At 42.4% G+C, this 10,188-nt stretch overlaps 2 protein-coding genes across 3 annotated transcripts; one reads left to right on the top strand and one right to left on the bottom strand.

Annotated features, from left to right (window-relative positions):
* The first annotated feature begins 1,286 nt into the window (after positions 1–1,286).
* Positions 1,287–4,195, top strand: MTIF3 (mitochondrial translational initiation factor 3). The gene is made up of 3 exons (XM_035542622.2): positions 1,287–1,749; positions 2,969–3,114; positions 3,983–4,195. Exons 1-3 carry the CDS (start codon positions 1,287–1,289, stop codon positions 4,193–4,195), a joined length of 822 nt encoding a protein of 273 aa, XP_035398515.1.
* GTF3A (general transcription factor IIIA) lies at positions 1,749–9,255 on the bottom strand. 2 transcript variants are annotated; one of them, XM_035542620.2, is made up of 10 exons: positions 9,019–9,246; positions 8,772–8,872; positions 7,981–8,077; positions 7,701–7,789; positions 6,779–6,852; positions 5,513–5,596; positions 4,863–5,092; positions 4,723–4,782; positions 4,303–4,466; positions 1,749–2,853 (listed from the first exon to the last, which is right to left on the bottom strand). In XM_035542620.2, the coding sequence occupies exons 1-9, from the start codon at positions 9,184–9,186 to the stop codon at positions 4,305–4,307; spliced, it is 1,065 nt and encodes a 354-aa protein (XP_035398513.1). In that variant the 5' UTR covers positions 9,187–9,246; the 3' UTR covers positions 1,749–2,853; positions 4,303–4,304. The 2 variants fall into 2 exon arrangements, with proteins under 2 accessions (XP_035398513.1, XP_035398512.1); XM_035542619.2 differs by lacking the exon at positions 1,749–2,853 and having other exon boundaries at positions 4,180–4,466; positions 9,019–9,255.
* Between the last annotated feature and the right edge of the window lie 933 nt (positions 9,256–10,188).

Here is a 10,188-nt window from a genome sequence, read left to right on the forward strand (position 1 = left end):
TTGTTCCTGTATCATCTTCGGCCTTCTCTGTACTTGCTGCATTTTAACCATGGAATACCAAACCTGCAGATCATACTCCAGTTTGCTCTTTGCATCTAAAGTTTTTGAAGCTGTTAGATAGCAGATGACTTCTGAGGTTTGGAACAAAATGAGAGTAACAGTCAGGTGCACTAAGATTGCCAGGGAGATTTCAAGAATCAGGCAGGAATGGGAAAAAAGGATAACAGAAGACATGTCTAAAGAACAATTTCACTAGTTTTCAAATTTCAAGCACTGGTCTATTTTGAGGCTTGTTTTGAAAGCATACAACTTCATTAATACTGTGCCAGGATAGATGCCTGTAAAAATTCATTTAAATTTTAATTTGCCTATAGGGATTCTAGGCATATGAATTTGTTGGTTATTTCCTGTCCCATGTATTGCAGTCTTCCTTGTGCTTTTATTTTTCCCTCTTTCCTGAAAGCTTTTTTCAACATCATTCAAGAAGAAAAATCTCAGCATCAGTGTTTTCACTAGATGGTGCTGGTGAAATGTCAACAGTATATTGCACTTCCCAAACAATTCATGCTGTTTAGGTGCATGTATTTGTATGTGAGAAATCTAGTTTTGTTAACTGGAAAAAATCAGCTCAGCTCATTATAAACAGGATTACGCCACACCAAATTTAATGTTTGTGGAAAATGGAAAAGGCAATCGATACTTTAAATGCCTGATAAAATGACATTTTGAAGTTCCAAACCCTTAAACACAGCAGCAGAGTCAGGCAATAGATGTTGGGAAGGCTGAGTGATTAGGGTGAGGCTGAAGCAATGTGGCTTGAACAGTATTTTCCAAAGAAGCAAAAGGAAGTCCTAGCATTGCATATTTCATGAAAACAATCTGGACTGAAAATACATGAAGAAGTGTGACAAGCCTTTTTATTTGACAAAGAACTCTCCCTTGTAACCATTAGCAAATTTCTCTACACAGACAAGATCTGTGTCAGAGGGGAAAGGAACTAGAAGTTCTGGAGTCTTCGAAGTTGATATTCAAGCTCAAATGTTAAAATACTAAATATAACATCAATTCTGCACATTCCGTTCCATTGTCACATTTTCTCTCTGGTTTAAATCCCCCTTTGTTATTGTAAAACTACTGTTGATTGCTCGTTCTGTGTAACAATGCTATACACCTTTTTCAAAGAGTGGTTTAACGGTTGGGAGTTTAGTGGAGTTAGGTCTAATGACAAGTAGAAGAATCTGACTGATGAAGTTAACTTGTTTTTTCTTCTTCCCTGCTTCCTCAGAATGACTACCTTTTGTGTGATGAAACTTCTATGTCAAGCAACCAGAAATGAGAAGGGATATGCAAAAAGATTCTTTGGTACTCTCCTGACACAGACAACACAAAAGGGAATCTTTTCTCCGTTCTGCATGGTGGTACCTGACCCTGGAAAGACAACTGTGTTTGGACTTGCTCAACCGTTTTGTACAGCTGAAAAATCTCGCAGAGAACCAAAACGGAAAACAGCGTTTGGAAGCGTTGGGCGAAGAATTCCCTATCGGATTTTGCACATCATCAACCAGGATGGAGAGAGCTTAGGAAATATGCACCGAGCAGATGCACTCAGACTTATGGATCAGCACAACCTGAAACTAGTTCTGCTTCGTGAGAATGTCGAACCTCCTGTGTACAGGCTAATGACTGGGCAGCAGATTCACGAAGAGCAGCTTAAGCGTGCAGAGAAGAAAAAAGCAAGTTCAAAAACAGGTACATACATTGTTAACGTTACAACAATGAACACTGAAAAATGCTGTACTAAAAATGGTTTCAGCAGACTAAATCCTCTTACTTGCATCTGTGTAAATCCAAAGCAATGTCACTGCAGTCCATGCTATTAAGGATTTGCACTAGTGAAAATAAAATTTTGGATTAGTCTTCTCCAGAGAAGCCTTCTATTGCCTTCTCAGGATTTACTATTTTGGCATCAGCTGTTTTTTTTTTTTTTTTTAAACTATTTTTATTTAATACAACTAGATTCTGGTTTTGTAAGACTCACTGAATTTCTGTTCATTTATTAAGGCATAAATGTCAGTTTTTACAAACTATGTGCACCAGATACACAAATTTAGTTTCACCACCAGTAATCATGAAACTTTCTCTTCCTGGCCTGCTGCTACTAGAGCTACTAGGAGAAAATTCTTTTACAGAATAAGAGAACAACTTTTCCAGTATTGAACATTTTGGAAGCTTTTTTGTCTTGGGTTTGTCTGCTCCAGCAGTTTAACAAACTGAGTTCGGGAAGAAAGTTTTAAAAAAGGCATCTGACCATGTATTTATTGTCTTTTGTTACCCTCAGGTTAAGGAGGGTACCTGTGCTTTGGGTATCATTTTAGAGAGTATTATTGTGGTAGTGATTTTTTCTGCTCCATAAGATACAAAAAGATTATTCACATAGTAGCTACTTTGAAGAATCCTGAAGGAGGAAGAGACCAACTTGTTTAAATGTATTACAAGGTCTTGTACTTCCACTTTAATATTGTACTTTACCACGTAAGAAAATGGGCTTGAGATGAATAGGTGCCCAGTTTTAAGGCTTTCACATTCAGCTACATCACAAGCAAACTATAGGAATTTGTACACTGTCCTAAAAGTCCAGATCCAGTGCTTACCTATTTGTCTGTTAGGCCTGCATTGTGGGTGGTACGAACAAAATTGCAGTAGAAATAAAAACACTTGAATGTTCTGACCCTGAAGAGACATTCCTACGTGCCCCAAACATGCAGCCAGTCTTCCTGTTACAGCAGTGAGTGTGAGAGATGAATTTAGCCACTGCCACCAAGGGTGAATTTTGACACAATGAGACTGGATACTCTATGAGAAATCAACACGGGGAAGGGAGTTAAGCAAAAACACCACAGGTTGTTGAAAGAGCAATACAGGTTTGTCATATGCTATGCCAACACAATCTTAGTTCTGTTTTAAACAGGGCTAGTTCAGAAGGAGTTATCCTTTTCTTCAGCTATTGCTAAGAACGACTTGGAGACCAAGACTAAGCAGATAGCACACTGGATTGAAAAGAAGTACCACGTTAAAGTTACCATCCGCCAAGCAGAAGACAGCAATACAGACATGGTAAGTGGACGGTCAATTTTATTAAGTAGGTGTACTGGTATTAGCTTCCCCTCTACAGGACTACCTTCTTCTTCTAACATATTGTTCACTGCTAAAATAAGTGAAGGTCTAGGTCCCATGAAAGCAGTGGTTGCTACATCTGTTCAACCACTGCACTCCCATATAGTCTATTCTAATACTACGCTTTGTTAAGAACGCCAGGGTAATGCTGGTCTTGACAGCAGTTTAAGTAGTTCTTATTTCTTTGCGGCACTACCTTATTAACTGGGCTGGTAAAATTCTCCCATCTATGCCTTAAGCCGGCACACATACTGGGATATTTTGCAGTAAGGTTTTTAATATATTGTATTTTAGCTGGATTATTTCAATAACCTAACTGCTCTTTTGAAGGCTCATATGTGCATCCTGTGGCTAAGGTTAGTTTTCCATTGCTGTGTTCAAAGCTATTGGAATAGCAATTTAGTAGTATAACTGCAGGGCCTTCAGACTTGTCACTTGCACAAATGGCTTTTTTCCGAAGACTTTTTTTCTTTTAACGTGTGCAGTGAATTGGGGTTTCTTTGTTGATTCTCTCCAGTTAGTTGCTGGTAAAAAAATGAGATGCCACTTCATTCGAAAGGAACAAAAGTTTTTTGTAGGAAGTTGAATTTACAGAGAAAGGGCATCATGTGTAAGAACTGGGTACGGGAGGTAACAGAACACTTCATGCCAGTCCAGATTTTGGTTTTCCTTAAATTAAAAAATTTAAATTTATCAAACTGAACTCTCAGCTCATAGTTAACTGCTCAAACCAGGACTAACAGAACAGCTTGAAATGTTTTTCTACCCGTGTTTGTGCATTTTGCCCTATTTTTCCCCTTCTTTTCAGTTCATCCTTTTTGATCGGATTTTGGAGACTGTGTCTGACAAAGCCACTTACCTTTCCAAGCCAAAAGCTATTAAAGAAGGCACAGGTACCTGTATTTTGAGACATATGTCTGACAAAGAGTTGCAAGCATACCAGAAGGCAGAAAAGCAGAAAAACAGTACAGTAAACCAAGATGGAAATGAAGATCAGAAGTCAAGTGAGTTGCCTCAGTGACTTTATGAAGAGGTATAAACAATATTAATTTTAATATTAAAATAAAGTGGTTTTTTTTTGTTGAGCTTTGCACTGGTCATTCCATAAAGAAAATAGTCTCAATTAACCTTTACTGGAGGGTCAGAATTTCAACAGTTGGTATTTCATTTTCCACGGGTTTATCCACTGTCTTGCTCTCTGTCACAACCGCACCTTTTCCTGGCTGCGTTTTAGGAGGAATGTATCCGCTCAGACGAGAGGCTAAGCTCCTCTTAGGACGAGAACGCTTCGTCTGGCAGAAACAAATACAGAATTAGCAGCTTCGCATACTTATGGTGCAAAGACTAACAATGGAGGTAGAAGAAAAAGCAATTAAAAGGCTAGCACTACTTCTAAAGGAACTTCCAAAAGATCAAGAATCCCTCAAATTAAATAGATAGCTGGCCTGTTTTCCCACTTGAAATCACATTCTAAAACACTTAATGTTAACCCTCCTCTGTGACTTGGCAGGATATGGATGAGAGGATTTCTTTAAGCGTACAACTTACTTTTAATTTCAGCTTTCTCTTTTCAGGATCGTGGTCAACAATGTGCCTTGCTAGGCTCTGCTACAGTTGCAAAGGAAAAAAAAGAAAGAGTTTAATTTCAGATTATGCAATTCAGATCAGGACAGCGTAAAGATACATACCTTCATTGCAAACACTTTTCCACAGCCTGGATGATCGCAAGAGAATGGCTTTTTTTCCTCATGAAAAGAGAGGATATGGCTTTGGAGGTTAAATACAGTTGTGTAAGTTCTCCCACATCCTTCTCTTGGGCAGCGGCAGACTTCCCTCTCCACAGCATGTGTTTTTTGATGCTGTTTGAGGTAGTCTTTGCGTTTAAAAGTTTTCGAACACTCACTGCAAACTATTGGCTCTGAGGGTGGGGTGGGGGAGAGAGAGAGAGACATAGAAGCAGAATGTAAGTTAACAGCTTCTTGCAGGAGCTTAGAATCAAACCCTAAAATCAAACCTCTACCACTAAGCTAAAACTCATATGAAGTATAGGAAACAGATGAGGAGTGAATAACAAAGTATGAGTTATCTAGATCCAAAATCCTACATTATACAATTCCTCATTAACTGGATCACAAAGCAAAGCTAGCAATACTGAGTAACACTTTCATCAATTCAAGGCCAGACTAACAATCATTTTACCAACAGAGTGCTAGTAAACAAGTTTGTCTAGGTACAATGACAAGGGGGCAAGTTAAGCAAGGATTACTTTTCAAATGAGTATTTTGTTTCCTATTCTTTCAAAAGTAAGTTTGGTTTACTGAAGCATTTGTAACATTACCTGTATGACTTTCTTTATTATGTTTCAGAAGCTCAGTCCACGTTTTTCCGATATATGAGCAGTTTTCTTTCTTGCATGCATAGCCTGTTCGAGACAACAGCTGTTTACAATCACAAAGGGTCTGGCAAACTGTCCACTTTTACAAGGGCAAACTCCACCTTCACTGTTTGAAAATTAGAGGCAAATATTCCTCATCTCCTCCCATACTGCAAGGTAGGACAGAAGGCAACGGATGCAAGTTGTTCAGAGAGGCTGTGGAATCCCTGCCTCTGGAGGCATTCGAAACCTGACTGGATGCAGCCTTGAGCAACCTGGTCTAACCAAGCATGGATTTGGACCAGATGACTTCCAGAGGTCTTTTCCAATTTAAACAACTTTATGAGGCTCTACCTCTTCTTGTCTTCAGAAAAACTACTTTCTCACCAGCCGTATACTTTCATTCAAGTATATAACTGTAATAATGTATTTCCATATAAATATTTGTATTACACATTAAAAAACAGAACTTTACCATACAGTAATACTCAAGCATAAAGAGACTATCATTTTGTCAAACAGACAGGATGTCTTTTAAATGAACCACAGAAAGCTAATACTGTTCTTTGACTGGAAATGTCAAAGAAATGTAAGTAAATCCCTGTCTTAAGAAAGGAATGCAGTACAAGTCGTAGCTTTTTGGATATTCTTCCTAGTCACAGTGTTTTACTAGCACTGGAAAGCAAGTTAACTGACAGGAATACTAAAAGGATGGATTGCAGTGTAGCAGAATAAGCTCAAGCACCTGTATGACCACCTCCTGACAATTCCACTTAAATACCTTTCACATAAATACATTAACATCTTTAAATATGCAAGCCTGTGTGGTTTTGCCAAGGTTACATAAGAAATTTGTGGCAGAACTGGGAATTGTTCCTAACCAACAGGATCAAAACAGGCTTAACCATTAACAGGCTTAACCATTAGTCCGTATCTTCTCTCCAGGAGATGGATTATTGACGAGGAAGCGTATCAGGAGAAAAATAAATAACTGAAAGGCATCCTGAGCTCAGTTCAGCCTGCCACAAGTACATCACAATTGAAGCTGCAGTGTCCTGCAACTGTATCCCAGCTGACCATTCAAAACAGATATTCTTACTTTGTCTGTCTGGATCACTAGGCCCAGAAAACTTTCACGTCTGTCACACGTCCACGCATACCATCCGCACCAGAAAAAGTCCATTTTCCTTTGCTAAAACATAATAGAAGTAAGAAGAAAAACTGGATTACCTTCATGTATCTTCTCGTGCCGTTTTAGTCTACTTGGAGTAGAAAAGCTCTTTCCACATCCTTCATGACTACATCTAGGTATGAAGTGTACTGGTTTAATTTCTTGCACTGCATCCACATTTTTTAAGTCAGGCATAAAGTGTGCAAAATAACCCAAGTTTCCCCTTGCCCAGAGATTTGTTCCATTTCCCCCCTTGTAATTTACATAGTACTTCCCACGTATACAGCAAATTAAGCTTTAGCTAAAGAATCAAGCTTCATATCCTTCATACTCCAGCTCTCCAGAGAGATAGGAAGTGGAAGGTTGAAGAGATTTGTACAAATCCAGCAGTCAGAGCAATAGCAGAGTACCAACAGCGTTTTGTACTGGTGACCCAGCCACGCTACTGCACTTAAGTGGAACACTCCTGTGAAGTGTTCCACTTGTAAGAAACACAAGACTCTTTCAGAAGATCTGTACTAACGTGTGATGTAAATAATGGAGTTGCCATGCAGTGTCTCAGACTGGTGTCCAAGGCTCTCACCTTTTTTAAGCCACTGCTCAGTTCAGCATTAGCCAAGTTCCTACTTTTCACTGGAAAACAGAGGTAACTGCATTTTTCATTACCACGCAATATTTTATGTTTGTGTTTCAGAACGCGTGAATTCAAAACTAGTTTGTTTGGTTTTTCCTGTGAACCTGTAATAAATACTAATAAAATAAACGGGAAGTTGAAGTTACAGTGCACCACGATGGCTGCTCAAAGCAGACTACTGAGCAAAGAACTAGCACAAGAAACGTACTGGCAATCACGACTACGTTCATCCAAGTTTTTTCAGGTATTAAATGCCACATCTATGAAAAGGTTGAGAGAAGGCACATGTTTTCATCTACAGCATTTAAATGGAATTCTAAAGTTTATTAGTAAAATTATTCACCTACTTGAAGGGAGGTTCATTGGTGTGGTGACACTGGTGAACTTTAAGTTGTTGATGTTTCTTGAAAGACTTGTTACAGCCTTCAAAGTCGCACTATTTAGGAAATTAAGTTATCATTAGAGGCCAAACAATGACAGCCCAGTCCACCTGTGTTTGCTGAAATCTCAGTTGTGGTACTTGAACACATACAAATTCTGTGTAATAATAAGTATTGCACTAGATATCCTAAGAAGAGCTTGTTTAGCCTTCATTTTGCAGTACACCAAAAGTAATTAATTACTCACTACATATTGCTTTTGCTGATTTTCATGCTTGCGTTGAATGTGTTTCTTTAGGTTTGATTTTGTTCCAAATTTCTGATTGCATCCATCAGCTGTGCACCTGCAAGTAGACTAAATTATCATCACTCACAAATTTTGTACACTAAGCAGACACGCTGATCACTGGACAAGAGGCACACAGGAAGAACAACTTAAACTCACAGCCTAAACACAAAAATTTGTTTTAAAGACATGAGAAGCCAGAGGTTGTTACCATTAAAAGCCACTGGCAAACATGCTAAGAGGAAAGGATTTTAATAAAACATATAGGAATTTCTAAATCTTAGTCCACGGCATGCAGCTATTAAGTGCTAAGTAATATGGATTGATTGCTTTTCTTTCTTTTCCTCTCCTTTCTAGGGAGAGATCTGCCCACTCCTGTAAGCATCTGTATGGATCAGTGCTAGACAGAATCATAAAACCATCTAGGTTGGATAAGACCTCTAAGATCATCAAGTCCATCCTTTAACGGGGGGCTCCCCTGCATTAGGCAGGACAATCATACTTGACCAGCTTCCCACTGAGCCACCGAGTGAGACCAAACCTACAAAAGGCAACGTGGAAGAAGGGGCAGCAGGCTGCAGAAAGAGGGATGCATGCCACTGGCACCCTTCTCACACGCATTTTTTCATGTTTGGAAACATGATAATCGCAACTTAAGTCCCGCCCCCGTGCCACCCCCCGGCTCCCTCAGGATCCCCGCGCTCCACCTCAAGAACCCCCCAAATCCCCCCCGAAAAGCCCCCGGTCCTTACTCAAACGGCTTTTCACCGGTGTGCGTGAGGAGGTGCCGAGCGCGGTGGAACTCCCTCGTGAAGCCCTTCCCGCAGCCTTCGTGCCCGCAGACGTACGGCCTCTGCAAGAGACGAGGCTGGCTCGGAGCCCACACACCCCACCGGGACGAGACCGGGGACGGGACCGGGGACGAGACCCCACACCCCGGCACCCAGGGACCCGTCGCGGCGGGCAGAGGGAGCCCAGCCCCGGGAGAAGGCTCCTCACCGCGCCCGTGTGCCGGCAGAGGTGCGCGTCCAGCCGCCAGCCCTTGCTGAAGGCGGCGTCGCAGCCGGGGAAGGAGCAGATGAACGGGCGGGCGGCGGGCGCGCTCCCGATGCTGCTGCCGCCGCTGCCGCCGGGCGGGGACGCGCCCGCCGCTCCCTCCACGGCCATGCGGGAGGGTCACATGAGCGCGCCGCCGCCACGGCCGAGCGACGAAATGGCCGCGGCGCCGCGCGCGTGCGCGGTGCGCCACTAGGGCGGGCGGGCAGGGCGAGGCGTGGTGGTTCTGCGAGACAGTGGTTTGGGGTGGGGGAGTCTCACACAGGCGAGCACTTGTCTTTCCTGCACTCTTCCCACCACCTGCCCTGTAATTTAGGTATTTGCAGCCCAGACGGAGGTGTCTCCGCTGTACAGGACACCATGGGGCCAGTGGCTCGTCACCCTTGGCCATGTTCTGTCCCCATGCAGCTGGAGGTCACACCTTTGGGAAGAAGATGTGGGGCTGCACGAAGCTGGGGCGCTCCGAGACCTCGCCAAGCCATCTTCATGTTTCTTAACTCGTGCTATTGAGTCATCTGCTCTGATATGCAGTATTTGAGCCACTAAATTTACTTCAGGAGATGCTCACTGTCTGCTGTTACCCCCCCTCCACCCACCCACCCAGAGAGTGAGGGATATGGGCAGAGAGCCAAGACCGAATAGTGAAAAGGGAACCATCCTGGGGCGAAAAACTCCCAGTCATAGAAATACAGAATCACAGAATCATTAACGTTGGAAAAGACCTCCAAGATACCTGGTCCAACCATCCCCCTACCAGCAATGTCACCCACTAAACCATGTCCCTAAGCACCACGTCCAACCTTTCCTTGAACACCCCCAGGGACAGTGATTCCACCACCTCCATGGGCAACCTGTCCCAGTGCCTGACTGCTCTTTCTGAGAAGAAATGTCTCCTCATTTCCAACCTGAACCTCCCCTGGTGCAACTTGAGGCCATTCCTTCTAGTCCTATCACTAGTTATCTGTGAGAAGAGGCCGACCCCCAGCTCCCCACACCTTCCTTTCAGGCAGTTGCAGAGAGCAATAAGGAGAGCCTCCTCTTCTCCAGACCAAACAACCCCAGTGCCCTCAGCCCCTCCCCATAGGACTTGTGTTCTTCTTCTTCATACATGTC

This window comes from Cygnus atratus, chromosome 1, assembly GCF_013377495.2.
Source record: "Cygnus atratus isolate AKBS03 ecotype Queensland, Australia chromosome 1, CAtr_DNAZoo_HiC_assembly, whole genome shotgun sequence".
NCBI classification, from domain to species: domain Eukaryota; kingdom Metazoa; phylum Chordata; class Aves; order Anseriformes; family Anatidae; genus Cygnus; species Cygnus atratus.

Coding starts and splice junctions, on each gene's coding strand:
- MTIF3 (XM_035542622.2), top strand. CDS start 1,287: ATGACTACCTTTTGTGTGATGAAACTTCTATGTCAAGCAACCAGAAAT. Junction 1,750..2,968: donor AAAAGCAAGTTCAAAAACAG/GTACATACATTG, acceptor TGTTTTAAACAG/GGCTAGTTCAGAAGGAGTTA. Junction 3,115..3,982: donor AAGACAGCAATACAGACATG/GTAAGTGGACGG, acceptor CCTTCTTTTCAG/TTCATCCTTTTTGATCGGAT.
- GTF3A (XM_035542620.2), bottom strand. CDS start 9,186: ATGGCCGTGGAGGGAGCGGCGGGCGCGTCCCCGCCCGGCGGCAGCGGC. Junction 6,853..7,700: donor ACCAATGAACCTCCCTTCAA/GTAGGTGAATAA, acceptor CTTCATACCTAG/ATGTAGTCATGAAGGATGTG. Junction 5,597..6,778: donor GCACGAGAAGATACATGAAG/GTAATCCAGTTT, acceptor TGTCTCGAACAG/GCTATGCATGCAAGAAAGAA.